Genomic DNA, 17,557 nt, shown 5'->3' with positions numbered 1-17,557 from the left:
CAAAACATCAGCCAGGAAGCATAGGAACTGAGAGGTGGTCTGTCGTCACCACCTGCAGAACCACTCCTTTATTGGGGGTGTCTTGCTAATTGCCTATAAATTCCACCTGTTGTCTATCCCATTTGCACAACAGCATGTGAAATTGATTGTCACTCAGTGTTGCTTCCGAAGTGGACAGTTTGATTTCACAGAAGTGTGATTGACTTGCAGTTACATTGTGTTGTTTAAGTGTTCCCTTTACTTTTTTGAGCAGTATATATATATATATATATATATATATATATATATACACACACACACACTCTTAAATGTGGGTGTTCCATTTTTCTCCAAAATAATTCTATATTTTGTTACCACCTACACTATATTTTATTCTTTTGTCTTTTATATAGCTGATACACACAGTTGTTAAAATAAAACGTAGGTTATGCCCTTTACTTACGGCACTCCACTAAGAGTATAGGTTTTTTCTTGTTCTACTTGTTTTTTTGGATGTGTGGAAAAGAGGGTATTCCACACTAGTGTATAGAGCTGCTAGTACTTAAGCCCTTTTTAGTAGTTACACACGTCCTCCTTAGTTAGGTTTGTTTTGTTTAGACTATTATAAACATTTGCTTATTGTATTTATTTCATAGGATATTTTGTGGAATGACCTTTTTAACAAAACAGACCACAGGAGGCCAGTCTTGGAGCAGGAGACTAAACTGGTCACAGAGCCGGCCTCAGTGTTACGTGTTTGATTGTCCTCCACGTTTTGTGGAACCACAGGAGAAGAATCAAAGAACAGCAACGAATCTGTGCAATTGAAGACATATACACCGTGTGCATACCGCATCTGGCAATCGAGATATCACGGAGCAAAACGTCAATTCAGATTCTGTGCTAGATCTTTCTCAGGGCAATGCCGTCTGTGAACAAATTATTTTATTATACGTCATATCAAATATAATCCTTGAGGAAAAATGTACTAGCTATAGGGAACCATAAAGTGTTTATATATTTATAAACAGACACATATTATACCATTGACAGCAGAAAAAAGTTCTAGAACAGAAGTATAATAAAATTACTTTAAAAAAAAGGTACAATAATATAATATGAGCAGATTTTTAGAAAAACTGTACATTTTATCTCCATAATACTTGTTTGAATAAGCGAACACAAATTGTATTCCTAGAATTGTCCTTTTTTGACATTTTGTAGCATTTTAAGAAAGCAGGAATGTTCTATTAACTGATCCATGACATACCCAGAAATGATGCCATCCTAAACCTTAGCCATACACAGATTTAATTTGAATAAGTGCTTGTCATTTTATGTGCGATCATTTAAATTACAACTCCTTTCATGCTTTCTGGACAAGTAAAGATCATTCTGAGTCAGGAAAACCTTGTAGCTCATAAACTTAAGGACAGACTAAAGCCTGCATAAGCATTTAATCAGAAAATGTTAAAGATCTTTATACTGACACATGACTTCATTTAATAACAATCACTAGCCCATTACTTAGAGGATATTCACTATAAAGCATTGCTTAAAGGGACTCTCAAGTGCCAGTTTGACATATCTGTTTTCCTGGCCCTAGAGAACCCTGCAGTGCCCCCCCCCCCCCCCCCCCCCCCCCAACCCCCATCCCAAGTTGCTGAAGGGGTTAAAACCCCTACAGTGACTTGCCTGAATCCACCGCCGATGTCCCTTGTCGCTTGGTCAGGCTCCGCCCATGCTCCTCCCCCGCCGTCAGCCAGCGGGGGAGACCTAATTCGCATGCGCGGCATTGGACGCGCGCATTAGACCTCCCCATAGGAAAGCATTATTCAATGCTTTCCTATGGGGATTCCGGCGACGCTGGAGGTCTCATGCATAGCGTGAGGACGCCCAGCGTCATTTAAAACACTTTTCGTGTTCTAAGAACACGGAAGTCCCTCTAGTGGCTGCCACTAGAGGAGGACTTAACCCTGCAAGGTAATTATTGCAGTTTATAAGGGTGATGGGAGTTGGCACCCAGACCACTCCAATGGGCAGAAGTGGTCTGGGTGCCTGGAGTGTCGATTTAAGTTTACTTTTTAATAGGCTTGTATTCTTAAACAGAGATTGAAACTAAAATGCCAATTTGTAACTACGGCAAAATTTCACTTTGCAAAAAAATTAAGCAGGTTTATAGTGCTTAGCCCATTCCCCACTATCCCGCTTAATTAATTGAAGAAATCTTCAATGTCTACATTCTACAGAGTCACTTCATCTCACACCGTACACAAGCCTACAACAGTCTTTGGGGGGGGGAAGCAAAAGATGTGAGATCTGAGCACATGTAGTAGAGTGCAATAGCCACTTATTCACATTCTCCTGGCATTTGTGAAATTTCGACTCTTCGCTTCCATATATTACACCCACAGCTCCTTCTGTTATGGACCTCTGTGTTGTACATGCAGGTACAAGTACGACAGTAATGAGGACTCTTGGAGGATGAAGTGGGAGAATGTGCAATGAGGAAGAGGGTGATGTCAGGAAGAGACGAGTTCAGATGAGTAGATCTCCTGCAGTGGTAGTTGCTGTGGAATGTAGTTGCAGAGTGTATCCGCTTTTCCATATGGTAGGTATCGAGTAGACAGAGTGTGAATCAGCAGAGTCAGTACTGTACAATTAACACATAATACTCACTAGGTTTCAAGCATTTATTTTACATTTTTACAATTCGTATTTAATTTTATTTTATTTTTTCTCCACACACACAAAAAATATGTTTTACTAATACGAAAACATGTTTAATAAGTAATTCAGTATAGCTGCTAATCTGCCCCCCGCCCAACACACCTTTTAGAAATCAGTTTAGAAGGTCACAGTGCATTAAAGGGACACTAGAGTCACATCCCCATGATGACGATGAGGAGCATTGGATTGGGTTATCGCGGAGGAGGCCATGCCTTTTTTGCATGATATTGCGGAAGGCGGAGAGGTCAGCAGTGCCAAGGGACCGTCAGTGTTGGAAAACTATAAGTAAAACCTACCCTTTCACCCCTTAAAATAGGGACAGGGACTCTTAGTGTTAGGAATACAGGTTTGTTTTCATCACTTGCTCATGATATCAAAGTGTGTGAGCACTGGCTCGTTGTTACTTGCCTGGGTTTTGGGTGGATTTATTGTACGGAATAATAAAAATACGTCCTTTTTCCTTTAAAACCACAGGTAAACATTTTCTGTTCAATATGGCAAAGTACTATTAGGTGTATGATAGTGATTTAAACGGACTCATTTGTATATTTGTATCGTCTCTGTGGTTTGTTAAATGTATGTGAGAGTAACATTACATCTGCTGTTGCTTTACTCAATGGAGTTTAGAACAGGGGTTATGCTCCCAGAATTATTTACTAGGTTCCCAAAGTATGTACCATTCTACATTATTCAGAACTGTTAGAAAGGTTTCCAAGTTATTAATCTACAGATGTCACCTTTAAAGTCTATGGGAATCTGCGCAAATACATTATTTATTCCTGTTTCCAACAGTATAGAATCATTTAGAAAGCTTACTTAATCGAGGCCTCAGTACAATTATCTATACAGGGCTTACAATTTCAAGTCCTGTGCTACCAGCGAGGGCTTACTACTAATACCCTGTGCAAGCCTAGAGGGTTATATGGCATGCTCACCAGAGGTCTCCAATGGCTAATGGCAATTGGAAAATGTAAACCCTGGTATGTAAATGCAGAGAGAAAAGAACGGAATATTTCATTTATTTCAATATTTGCTCTGGCAGGATGTAGCTTTAGAACCTGTGTGCCGATGACACCAGTTTCATTGTAAAGCCAATATTAGTCAGAATTATTTTTGTCAAGGATGGAACAATAAAGCCAAACAGCTTACCAAATTATGCAAAATCCCCCTTATACATTTTTTTTTTTTTTTTTATAAGGACACTCCAAGCACAATCACCACTACACGTTATTAGATCATGGGCCTCTCTGTATTATGATGATTCACTGTATTATTACATCTTATCGTAGTGGATTAAGTGCTAGGAGAATATGGAAAAAGTCTCTCCAGTTGTTGATAAGTCTTTGGTTTAACAAAATGAATGAGATTCCTGGCACCCTCAGCCCACCTCGTCTGCTGGAGACATCATAATGAGAAAGTTACTTTCCTCATTATACGTCCAAATACTTGGATAGTATGAGCGTATGATGAGAGGCTTTAAGCATTCAGCCACTCCAAATCATTGTCAAACCTATTAACTCCGTGCTCTTTCAATTCAGCAAAATCAACACAAGGTGTAAGTGCCAATGGAGCATCATTTTTAATTTTGTCTACAAGAAGCATACAGTAACAGATGAGGAGTGTCAGGTAAGTGCGATTGTCTTTACACCAGGCATTACCTTGCAAGCAAACAAGCAAGCAAAGCAAACATGTCACCAGTGAGAATCTTCGGGGGGGAAAAAGTGTAAACAAGTGAGATTGCCGCTCTAACAGCGCAATATTTAAAACGAAATGCTCTCTCAAGTATAAGCAGCAGTTACAAATGGCTAATGGTTAGTAAACACTAAGTATATTCAGATTTTGGCTGTTATGGTTTAAGATAAGGAATAAATAAGAGGAGTTGTGAAAAATGAGCATGTCCATAGTACGCCAAAATAATGAAGATTAAACTGCTAAATGCAAGACAGTCATGTTAACGTAAACCAAAATGGCAAATGAGGAGTGACGTTGTAATACATCTCATGTTGAATGTGGAACGTCAGACAGATAACAGAACATTAAACAGACTGCTTCTATTACTCTTAGATAATATGAATTCATTGATAGGACTTTCACACTTAATAATAAAACTTTTTTTACTCTGGGATTAAAATCTGCTAAGCTATAAACACATCAGAGGGCACTGGCAAGGGCAATAAAATACAGAATAATAAACTGAAATATATGGGCACAGCTCATTTAAATGCATGCTTTGTTTGCAAGATTTTATACCAAAAAAGGGAAGTTTGTCTGGAGCATATTATCTACGGGGAGAAAAGAAATACAGCAAAGCTAAACGTGTGTGTGTGTACTACTCAGATTGTTAAACAGAGGTTAAGTGCAGGAATATTCAATGATAAAGTCTACAAGATTCTCCTGAGTGACCAGTCTAAGTGAATCAGCCCAGAACTCTACAGCTGTTAAAACTGGCACTAGTTAAAAAGCATTAATATTAAAAGGATTCAAACTGGCAACTAACACATTTCTTTTCTAAACATTTCTGACATTTCATCTCGCGTCTTTTCCCCAATAAAATAATTCATCTAAAATAAGTTTAAATCAAGCACAAGAATACAGAATAATGGACAGGCGGATTCTTCTTGCTACAGTTAGAACTGCGCCGTCCTGTATTTTATTACAGTAGACGATTTTGAACTTACTGAGAGGAGCTTCCATGTGATGGATCGAACAGGTTTCGGAATGCCAGACCAACTCAACCTTCGTAACTCTTCTGGAATTCCAGGGGAAAAAAAACAGAAAACCATTATAAGTAGCCAGAAATATGCAAACAAACTAAACAGGGGCATTTACTAAATTAAAATGTTACAATTTAGGCAAAAATACCTTTATATGAAAAAAAGAATAATTCCCAACCCATACTTGCAATTTCACTTTAAACTTTGAAATTCCCTTCGAATTTCACAAATTAGTGAATAAAACTGACAAGCAGAATTATTAACTAAAATGTGATTTGCCAAGAATTCAAACTGAATTTCAAACCGCGAAAGCGGCCTCTGAGGCAACCATGGGCTGAAAGCTCTGGGCAAGGGTCAGCTGTCCAGAGTTTGATGGGGTAATGCAGCAGGCGAGGGTCCGGGCTGTAGCCTCTGGTCAAACCACTTTAATATAAATAGTGAATTGCATTCATAAACTAAATATCTTTATAGACTGAGCAAAGACAATACCAGCCAGTGATTATCAGTCATACAGAGGATTTCTAAGGCACCCATACACCCCACACACCCTCTGCCACACCGATAAAGCGTAATTTAAACGTGGCATGTCCAGATCCAATCATCCATAGTAGTTTAACCACACTACACTGAATTACTGTGACCAGTAATCTCGAGATTTCATAGTTTATACATTTGCTGCAAAGAAAAACACGTACTCTGTATTTTCATTCCTTCTGAAACATGATTACAAAACCACATGCTCTCTCTGCAAAGGGAAAATAAAACAACAACAAAATAATAACCTCCTAAAATTGATTCAATCACAAGTGGAAATAACCACCAACGTTTTCCTGTAAACCTTCTAAACCAATGAGAGAGTTCCGTAATAGCAATGTGTGCGTAAAACTGAAGCGCTCAATATTCCTGAAATGTTATTTAATACTAAACCGAGGTGGTGAGGGAGGGGGAGCGGATCTTTCCTTTCAAAAGCCATCTTCTTAAAAGCAATGAAGACTTTATGGGTTTTTTCCAGAGCTGCGAAAAGGGGACGTATTTTTACATTACAGCACAAATTGCCCTGATTTATGTCCTATGCATCTCCTTGAGAAGAGACGAAAAACCATGATCTTTGCTTGGATACCTGTATAAATAAACTTTTTATTGTATTTTCATTGGAAATTAATTGTATGCACTGAGGCTTTGCCAACAAATCCTTATCTTGTAACCACAGCACTTTAAGTCCTTAACAAGAATGGGAATTGTGCTGTAAAATAAGCAATTATATAGTCATTTTGTCTTCTGGCAATCCGTACGGTGGGTCAATAATGCCCTTCCATGGAGGGTTGTAAAGAAAGCAGGATTCTGGTCTTTACCTCTTGGGGTTTGAACCAAGGAATATAGGTTCAAGATCACTCTAATGTTACTATAAACACGTCAGCCAGACTCTTTTCCCCTGCTGCAGGTACTAAATGACAATTTCCCCAGCACACAAATAAATTGTGAACACTGCTCACACAGCATTAGCCATACAGAAAACGCTGCATATAAATAACTTTCAGCATCCAAAACACTTACATATTTCATATTCACTAGCAAAATACAAAAGCTTAACCCCAGCAGGACTAACAACGGATATGGGCTACCAGAAATACAAAGGATTTTCCCAACCCTTGTCTGGAAGAGTTAAAATGTACCTGTCATTGTACATAAATGTAACAGTAGATCAAATTGCATCTATACAATATGTCAAATCTATAGATTAGGAGAGGAGAAAAAACAAACCTTTTAAAAATAGATCCTTTCGCGATCTATCAATTCTTTGGCACTGACCCATATGCCGGTAAAAAAAAAAAAAAGATTGATAGGTGAGTAGGAGAACACTCCTAGAGAAGGTTCTCCTGCTCTCTGGCACAGCACACACTAGTTGCTATGGTTACTCTATAGCACTAACTATAGGAGTACTGATCCGTAATGAAGTCAGTGTCTCAGTGTCATAAAGGAGGATTGCCTCAGTTAGTGCGTACAGGAGGTAGAAGCCTTCATTAGTGTATAACAGGAACAATGTACAGGAAAAGACAGACGTCAGCAAAAAATATTCTTAATAAAGTATCTTTAGAATGACATTATACCATGGACTTTACATAGGCGGTTGGATAAAAATCCATTATTTTTGTTTTAATAATATAATGGAAAAAAACATTTTATTTTGTTTTAAATTTTTTTTACATTTTTTTTTTTTGCTGTGCATAGAAATATACGGTTGAGCTTGTGAGGCCTCAACAACTTTCACAAGTGCAACGGAATACATATGAGAATAATTGCTTGACGTTGCGTGCCATTTCTAGGATATAGCACAATTTTATAGCATAGTAGAGATAACAGGATTGGAACGCGTCCAGGCTGGTCTGTCGAGCTAAAAATCAGATACAGACAAGGTGCAAACATATATAACTGAGTTTTATTAGCCCAGAGACATGCTAGTCTAAGTAACATATAGGTAAACATGTTGAACTACAAACATGCATAATATTGCTTGCTATATAGACATGACAAATGCTACATGAAATTAAGCATGCTTATAAGAGCAACTGGCGTAAGAGGTAACCACTGGAACACTGCTAACACTAGCACCCTGCATTACAAAAGGTAAGTCATGAGAGGTAGGATAGTGGAAGCAAGGAATCGTTTTTGAGAGTGTAGAATAAGAACAAAGTACGTTAAACATGCGCATTGGATTCTAGCTCGCATCATTGGGATCTTGGGCACACATTTAGATATGTAGGTACAGCCTAATATATAGAGAGAGAGAACGAACAAGATTAAACAAAGGCAAAAGTGACTAGCTGCCAAATCTATATACGAGTTAGACATGCTATGCTATGCTATGCCTGTAGGCAGGATCTGTGGGTACAGTACTGCCTTACGTCCGCTGGACAACTCTCACCAGATACCCCATTTTGGGAAGCGAGAGGTTAAGACTTGGTGTAGGGGGGTTCGAGGGATGGTAATAAATCTGGTGAAATGGGAGGCATCTCTTCTGCTCCAGTCTGAAAACCTTACCTTAAAGAGTAACTTCAAGAACCACAACCACTTCAGCGATTTGAAGTGGTCATGCTGCTCTAAATCTGTATGCGCAGCTTTCCAATATTTTATATTGCCCTCAGCAGTGTTACTCCACCTCCGGCAGAGTCAGAAAGTAGCCGGACCTCCAGGCTGGCTAATGTCAATTCTGAGCAAATTACTTGCAGAGACGGCAAGACATAGTTAAAATAACTTTACTTTAATAAAAATCAACCACACGGACTTCAAACATACTGCATTTTCTCCCTTCATAGGTGCTCCCCTAATCAGTTGCCTCCACAAAAAGTTATAGAAACATAGAAACATAGAATGTGACGGCAGATAAGAACCATTCGGTCCCATCTAGTCTGCCCAATTTTCTAAATACTTTCATTAGTCCCTGGCCTTATCTTATAGTTAGGATAGCCTTATGCCTATCCCACGCATGCTTAAACTACTTTACTGCGTTATATATATTTTTACGGTGTCCCATTTCCACCAACCCCTATTTTATAGACCATAATTCTACATCTGAGCCAAGTCACTGGCAATTACCCGTTTCCATATCAGCGGCTGCTCACAGCATATATATTGGGTTTATTAGCATGCTCCTCATACGAGTTAACTGGATTTTCTCCTCTGCTGCCTTTTGTCTCAGAGCATATTATCCCTTTAGATTGTCAGCTCACATGCCATTTCGTACAGAACCTAGTGTCAAAGTGTTATATTGTGCCAGTATGTGAATTTGTATACCCCTCTGGGTGTAACCTACCAACTTATTAACTACCAGGTTTTGCTCTAGATAAGAGCTAAACGGACACTATAGTCACCAGAACAACTACAGCTTATTGTATTTGTTCTGGTGAGTAGAATCATTACCTTCAGGCGTTTTGCTGTAAATATGGTCTTTTCAGAGAAAATGCAGTGTTTACATTACAGTCTAGTGATAACTCCACTGGCCACTAGATGGCTGCTAGAGATCCTTCCTGGGTCATGGCTGCCTAAAATGCATCCAAACATTCAGTATCTCCTCCCTCTGCATGCAGACACTGAATTTTCCTCATAGAGATTCATTGATTCAATTCATCTCTATGAGGAGATGCTGATTGGCCAGGGCTGTGTTTGAATTGTGCTGGCTCTGCCCCTGATCTGCCTCCTTGACAGTCTCAGCCAATCCTATGGGGAAGCATTGTGATTGGATCATGCCACCACTTCTGCTGATGTCAGCAGGCAGTGGGCAGATCTAAAGGAAACAGGGACTAAGTAAGCAGCTGCAGACTTGAATACAAGTAAGATTTTACTATATTTAGGGAGGCATGAGGGGACCAGGGTGGCTAGATGGTGGTTTTAACCCTATAGGGTCAGGAATACATGTTTGTGTCCCTGACCCTATAGTGCTCCTTTAACCCCTTAAGGACACATGACATGTGTGACATGTCATGATTCCCTTTTATTCCAGAAGTTTGGTCCTTAAGGGGTTAAAAATGTTTTTCCTTTTTATATGACAAAACATAGATGTCAATTAGTCTGTCTTTTTGTGTGCATTCAAAGTACATCCTTGATGCAGGAAGAATAAAACATAAATGACCAGGTTCCCCATTCTCGTGTGTTTTAATTAAAAATAATAATAATAAAACGATCATAATCATTTATTGTTTGAAATAAGACCTTATTATCAAAATTCATGAGAGTACCACTAATGAGAATTCTATTAGCAGATTAAACAGGTCATTAGATGATGAATGATTTTGTTTGGCGTTAATAAAGAAAACAATCTGATTAATTCATTGTATAGAACTCACAGAGAACAGAAGCCACCCGTCGTGTACCTATTCATATGGCTTTCTTACTAGTATCATCCCTCTTGCATAAGCAGAAAGCAGTGCTTTATTACAGCAGATGTTCCATATGATAAGCAACATAAATGCGAGCCTCTTCTGGCCCAAAGAATTCTTTATCTTTCAATTGATTACTTTGTTATATTATAAAGACGTTAAACGCTTTGGAGGAAGTTTACTTTTTTTTTTTCTTCTTTTATTCCAGGTGTCTACCTCTGCCCTGGTCTATCTCGATTCCCAAAGGTGCGTATCACTGCATGAGGTCTTACGTTTGTCAGCATTTTAAAGTGGACAACCCTTGTGATTAACATTCTCAAAATAAATAAACGAAATACCGCATCAATATTCATGGATTCGACACACTACATTAAACAAAGGAAGGTGTGTAATAGAGCGTAAAAAAAGGCATAAACACCATTTATCTCCCTATCCAAAAATAAAAATAAAAAATCATTTTCTGTCTAAGCAGAGTAAGATGAACCGAAAAGCAACAAAGAAATAAAAAAAAAAGTCGTCTGTTCCCCTAACGTATCCCTTCTTCAAAAAAAACAACACAATCAAGTCAAAAGGTAGCAAATACGTTTTTTTGTGACATGCCAAAAACACTGGGAAAATAACTTATTACGTGGCTGGAAAACAGAACTATTATTTATATAACCTTATTGTAACTCTTGGTGTACTTTTCGAGCAAGGTCGAAATAAAATGATAACTTCAGCCACTATATGAAGGACATCCCTTCTAAATCAATCACCGGCTGGATTTGGAGCAGACTGCTGTGTATATACCATGTTAACTTGCAGAATATGTTGAACAGGCTTTATGAAGATAAATCACTGATGCCCGAGCCTTAGAATTGCTTTCATCTCTGCATAAAGCAACTAAGTACACAACCTTTACTCGGTTTATTCAGATGTGCAGCTTATTTTACATGGAATGCATATGGAAAATTACTGAACTCATTGAAAAAGACGTTTAAAGTAATAAAAAGAAAATAATCAGTTTATATATCTACCACAACAAGAGGACATAGTCTTAAATTAGAGGGACAAAGGTTTAAAAATAATATCAGGAAGTATTACTTTACTGAGAGGGTAGTGGATGCATGGAATAGCCTTCCAGCTGAGGTGGTAGAGGTTAACACGGTGAAGGAGTTTAAGCATACATGGGATAGGCATAAGGTTATCCTAACTATAAGATAAGGCCAGGGACTAATGAAAGTATTTAGAAAATTGGGCAGATTAGATGAGCAGAATGGTTCTTATCTGCCGTCACATTCTATGTTTCTATATATCACTATGTGTATGTGTATATATATATATAGCTAATGGTTTTCTCCCTACATAGCCCCATAGCATGCACACTCAGCTGATTAGAAAATGCAGATAATAAATAGAAATAAAATACAAGCATAAGGAACAACTAAAAAGTCATCAGAAAGCAGGGGATGGGGGAACAATGGGGTATTAAAAAGGAATGAATGCAGGTGTTTATAAACTAGTATAATACATGCTGTGTGTGATGGGAAAGTTCGTTCCAAAGTTGCAGCTCACATGTAATCCCCCAAAGGGCCGCTGAATGAAATGGGGCAAAGATACATTATTACCCTATGCATATTAAGCCTGTCACATTTGTAACTGTGTCGATAGTCACCATCACTGGGACCAGATAAACTCTGCCCTTCCCTCTGGCAGCTATTTTAGTAACTGTTGGCCAACGCTATTCCCAGAGTTGCTCCACCTTGGGCTGGAATTATGGGTTACCGGGTTTGCTGTTGGAAGTTATGGAAATGTGGGTTTGTGTATGTCTGATGCCTATTGTGATTTCTCAGATGTTTCTTATGTCTGAGTCACCCTGTGCCCATTATAGGTGCAGGGTTTGTATTATAGTTTTCTAATTTGTCACATATTTTTTATTTGTGTGCTCTCCTGTCCTGCTGTTACTCTCTACCAACTAGGTGGATTTGGCTGTGAAGCCATCTGTTCATTGTGAAGAGCTTGAAATAGTTACGTGCACTGAATCTGAATACCAAGTCCCGTTAATTTGCATATTCATGTAGATTTGCATTTTACGATTTATGCAAGCACGGGATGTATTTCTTGTCAGTGCCCGTCTTCCCCACCACTTTATAATTATTGCATTGTGTTGTATGAGTGCCTGTATGATTCCCCATATGATTATGTCTTGTTTATGTAGTGGGGTGAATCACCATAAGTGTAATGTAATGTGCACAGGGACTAATCCTAAATGTAATTAAAATATTGTGTCAGATCGATTGGAAACTGTGTGTCCTGTCTGGTTTGGGGATTCCAATAATAGAGGTTTCGGACCTGTTGGCTGGCTGTATTGGTTCCTGGTCCTGGGGATATGTTAAGAACTAAGTCACAAGTGCCTTTTTGGGATGATACCTGCCTGGAAGGAGAGAGCTGCAGTTTGATGAGATGGAAGAGGCTTCAGAAACCCCAGGGCAGTTTCGGGTCTGAAGCGCTCCAGAGTTCCCTGGTAGCAGCAGGAAAGCTGACCTGGCGGAGTTACTCTGTTGGAACAGAAGAGTTCCATCACAGTAACCATTTATGAATTCGAAAAAACAAAAACTCATTTTAGAAATTATCACTTTTATATTTGTGTGCAGAAACACCTCCCCGGCGGTTAGCTCTGTGGAAATAACGAAAGCAGCCTGTGTGCTGTACTAGCACGTGCCGGTATTTCTCTCTTCTCAAAAAGCCCCTTGCATGATATCAATTTTGTTAAACTTGTACGTGTATAGGAGAGAGAAATGCGACGTGGACGAACCATGTATGTCCAGCAGCTCTGCCGATTTGTGCACATGCTATGGCCCAAGCTATGTGTAAATGGTGGTGTGGCTGCTTTTGGTTTACAGTGCAGGTCCACCCTTCCTAAATAATGAGTGGAACTGCTCTTCGATCCATAAACCTCTGCTAGACAGACGTTTCGGGGATAAGAATGGACAGCATGTACTAGAGTAAGATGCTCCTGAGTGGAGCTTCTCTTCCCGTTACCACTAAAAAGCAGAGCATCTACAGAGAACGTTAAAGAAAGATAGATCATTTTTTTTAAGGTAAATCAGTAGTCGTGCCTTGGAAATGTTTCTCTCAGTCATCTTCCTCCAATAATTTCCCTTAAAAATAATTGTACAATCAAAAGGAAAGAAGTAACGTGACATAAAAAGGTAACAAGCAACATGTACAGAAAGAAAGAGATTACAAGATGTCTAATTAAGCAAATATAAAGGAACAGAATAATAACACCAAAAGGTAGAATTGATTTTATCTATTCAAATGATATTGTGAGAAGTTATAAAATACAAAAGGATAAAAACCAGAATGAAAAGGCTGGCACTTGCTATCCAATGGCACAACTAGACTCTGCTAAATTTAGACTAAAATAGCCCAAATGGGAATAAAGATGTACCATAGCATTTTTACAATGTAGTTCTCATTTCCTGGCAATCCATTGTTTAGTGAATCAATTCCACAAAAAAAAAACGATACAATTTTACTTGACACATAGAATTCTAGATTGTAGCAGTAACAGCTACTAAAGTGTCACACTTTGCAGCGTTTACAGAGATTACAAGAAAGCAAGTCATTTTCCATAGGTGAATATTATTTCATGGGATTCCAGTAAATTTGTTTTAGAATAAATCCATACATGTCGTATATCTATATATATATATATATAGAGAACAATGATTCAGAGCACTCCAAAGGACTTGGTTGAAAAAAAAGGCTTTATCTGTGTGAGAAGATCGACGTTTCGACCCGCAGGTCTTTATCAAGATAACAACAAACTTGAAATGGTGTCTTTATATAACCAAAGTAATTACCAGGAAATTACTTACCCCAGTGTGACCGTGATGCCCCACCACCATGTGTAACCGCTTGTGTAGTGATTGACATAGCATGCGTCGCGGAGTGATGACGTCAAACGTGTGTATCCAATAAGGATTGAGAATGTGCGTCATGTATCTATGGCAACAGCCGTTGCGTGCGCATGCGTGACAGAAAAAGATACGAAAATGTTTAAAACCAAGGAAGACGATCTAGCAATTATGAATGAATAAAAAGTGTATATAGAATTATATACCAGCCTGAATATGTTCCCCAGATGGATGTCTGATGTGTTAGCGAGCGCGATGGGCCATAAATAAAGATTGTAGAGGAACGTCTAGTAGTCATGGAGACGTCCTCACCATGCGCATGCGTAAAGAGATGTTAAGTTCTCAGAGGGACCTAGAGGCATGTAAAGTGTGTAGAAAATGTATAAGTGGTGTATATGCTACGTGAAGCAAGAATGCTTGTGAAACGGGTGATGAATCTAGTGGATTGCCAAATATGGCATGGATAAGATATGTGAATGTTACAAGGAGAAGGATAAAAAAGAAAAAAAAGAGGAGGAGTGTGGGATCCTGACAGTGTGCAGAAGTGGACGGTCTTAAATGTGAGGAACGGACAACCTAAATGATGTGTGATAGTGACACTACGTATAATGACGCCAAATCGTGTATGAACACAGTGGGGGGAAAAGGGTAAGCCAAGAGAAAGCCTAGGTGGAGGATGATGGTGTGTGAATAAAGTGGTGGGTAAGTGTGGATATGTACAAAGAGTGAAGGTCCCAGGAGATCAGATGGGGAACAGGTGTGTAAATGCAGCGTATAACATACAGGTGCAGGCAATGGGAAATAAATATACATATGTATAAGAATTATATATAAAAGGTCAGCGAAACCAGATATGGGAATAATGTCCAGAGATAGCGTATATCATATGGATATAGACATTCAATTGATGTCTGCCTATATATGCCATAAAGGTGAGCATGAGAATAAAGACCTAGTGGATAATTATATTTTCTAAGACTAGATGAGAGAGACAGCATTTAGCGATTGTCCAAGAAAGAGTGGAAGGATATATATTCGTTTAGGCCTCTAGGGTGCACTGTGTCGAGCGTCTTTATCCAGTACGTTTCCCGTTGGAGCAGACTTTTAGAGCGATCACCGCCTCTGGATAGTGGGGGGATATGGTCGATGGCGGTGAACTTCAAAGTCGGGAGTCGATGGTTAGCTTCTAAAAAATGTTTAGCCACCGGTTTCTCCGTTTTGCCGTCCCTAAAGGCGGTCATAATGCCTGAGCGGTGTCCCCGCACAAAATCCAGTGCGCTCATATAATTTAAATTGTATACACCAGCGGTTCCCATACTGTGTGCCGCAAGTTATTTTCCCGGTGCTTTGATGATAGCACCTGGAACTGTGCCTCCCTCTCCCCTGCCAGCACTGCAGGACCGGAGGGGAGATCAGAGATGTCCCTCTCCGGCCCGCTAGCACTTTGCTGACAGCCGGCAGGGAAGGTAGGGAGAGAAGATCCGTGGGAGCTCTAACTGCAGCAGGACCCGGGGGAGCTCTAAACACGGAAACGCTCCGAATCTCGCAAGAGTGAACTCTAGTTCACTTTCACCATCAGGGCTTCCCCACCAGGACTACCAGGGATTGCAGAAAATGTCCCTCCTCCCAGGCAAAGGTTAAAATTGTTTTATATATATTTATTAACTTGCCCTCCTACGCCCACAGACCCCAAACAACACAATAGCTCCCCTATACAAAAAAAACTGCCCCACAAATACACACACACTGCCCCCCATACACACAATTAACCCCCCATACACACTGCACGCCCCTCACACAACACACACTGCACGCCCCTCACACAACACACACTGTGCCCCTCACACAACACATACTTTGCCCCTCGCACAACACACACTGTGCCCCTCACACAACACATACTTTGCCCCTCGTACAACACACACTGTGCCCCTCACACAAACTACATCCTTACACACGCTGCATCCCTCACACACACACACACACACACGCACACATATTGCACCATATACACACACACAGCCACACTACACCGGCAGACCCCAGGTAAATTGTCAAACTGTTCTTAAACAGTTTGACTACTTACCGTGGGAGGGAACTACTGGCACCATAACCACTACAACGTAATGTAGTGGTTATTGTGCCTGGATTGTTTCTTTAAATAATCTACTAGTGCCACTCCCAAGATTAGGGGTCCAGTATATGCCGCAGCGCTGCCCATACACATAACCTAGAAAATTGTTTTGACTTGGGGTGCCTTGGAAAAATATAGAAATAGTAAGAGCCCCTTGAACCTAAACAGTTTGGGAACCACTGGTATACACACATACAGAAATATATATATATATATATATATATATATATATATGCACACACACACACACACACACATATAAAGAATGTGTTAAAGGTTATTATTACTGAGATTTCTTTTTCCTTTCAGTAGTTTTTATGACATACGTAAGCATCACTGACACCTACACTAATAGTCACCCCACACACACTTCATCAAAATAAAAGCGTAAATTCGATGTTTGTGAATGACTTCAGAATGTTCTCTATTCAAACTGTTGACTATGTAACTAGTCCAAGACACCCACATTCACAGAGGGATCTCTGATAATGGATGCCTGCTGAAACAGTAACTAGGCTGCACAGGCATTCACGGCTAATTTGAATAAAATAAATGGAGACAGAAAAATAAAGGTTAAAACAAGATCTGGTCCATTTCTCTGGTTTGTCTATGGAAAGAACGTGGGTTATGTTATTGTTTCCCTTTGGATATGTGTGTTGGTCAAAACGGGTCTTCAACAGCTGTGAAGCAGTCTGCTACCACACTGTGCCACAGAGACACTGCTCCATATCTCCCAACTGTCTCAGGTCTGGTACGGCAGTCCCAATTTGAGACCCTTATCCATGGTTTTTCCTCTGCTGTTCCGCAGGTAACAGACAACATATTTCAAAATGTATGTGAAAACACAAAAAACACATGCATTTAAAGTAACACTCCACACATTAGCACGAACGTTTGCTGAAGTACTTTATGTGAGTGAAGTCAGTAATTTTCTTGACAGAAATCAGCACTTTTATAATTAGGGGCAGAAATAGCTCCCTGGCTGTCAATCAGATTTCAGCTCCGTGAGATGCATAGGAAATCTGCAATCAGGGCTGCCATCAGAAATCTTGGGGCCCCTGACACAGCTCAAGGTCTGGGGCCTCCCAGGGCCTGCCCACAGGGCCGCCCCGAGTCCACCAACAGGGATGCACTGTGTGTACTGATTGTGGTGTGTGTGTATAGTGGATGTAGAATGTGTGTAGTGGATGCAGAGTGCGCTTGTAGGGTGGATGTGGTGTATGT

The 17,557-nt window shown here is 39.7% G+C and overlaps 1 protein-coding gene across 1 annotated transcript in view; it reads right to left on the bottom strand.

The window, feature by feature from the left end:
- Positions 1–17,557, bottom strand: part of TBC1D22A (TBC1 domain family member 22A) — a 504,456-nt gene that overhangs the window by 342,209 nt on the left and 144,690 nt on the right. Inside the window, exon 5 of the mRNA XM_063446790.1 lies at positions 5,388–5,458. Coding sequence (XP_063302860.1) covers positions 5,388–5,458 — 71 coding nt within the window. The remainder of the gene's footprint in view (positions 1–5,387; positions 5,459–17,557) is intronic.

This window comes from Pelobates fuscus, chromosome 3 (genome assembly GCF_036172605.1).
Source record: "Pelobates fuscus isolate aPelFus1 chromosome 3, aPelFus1.pri, whole genome shotgun sequence".
NCBI classification, from domain to species: Eukaryota; Metazoa; Chordata; class Amphibia; order Anura; family Pelobatidae; genus Pelobates; species Pelobates fuscus.
Note: the sequence above shows the minus strand (reverse complement) of the source record. Positions and strands in the feature narration are given on the sequence as shown.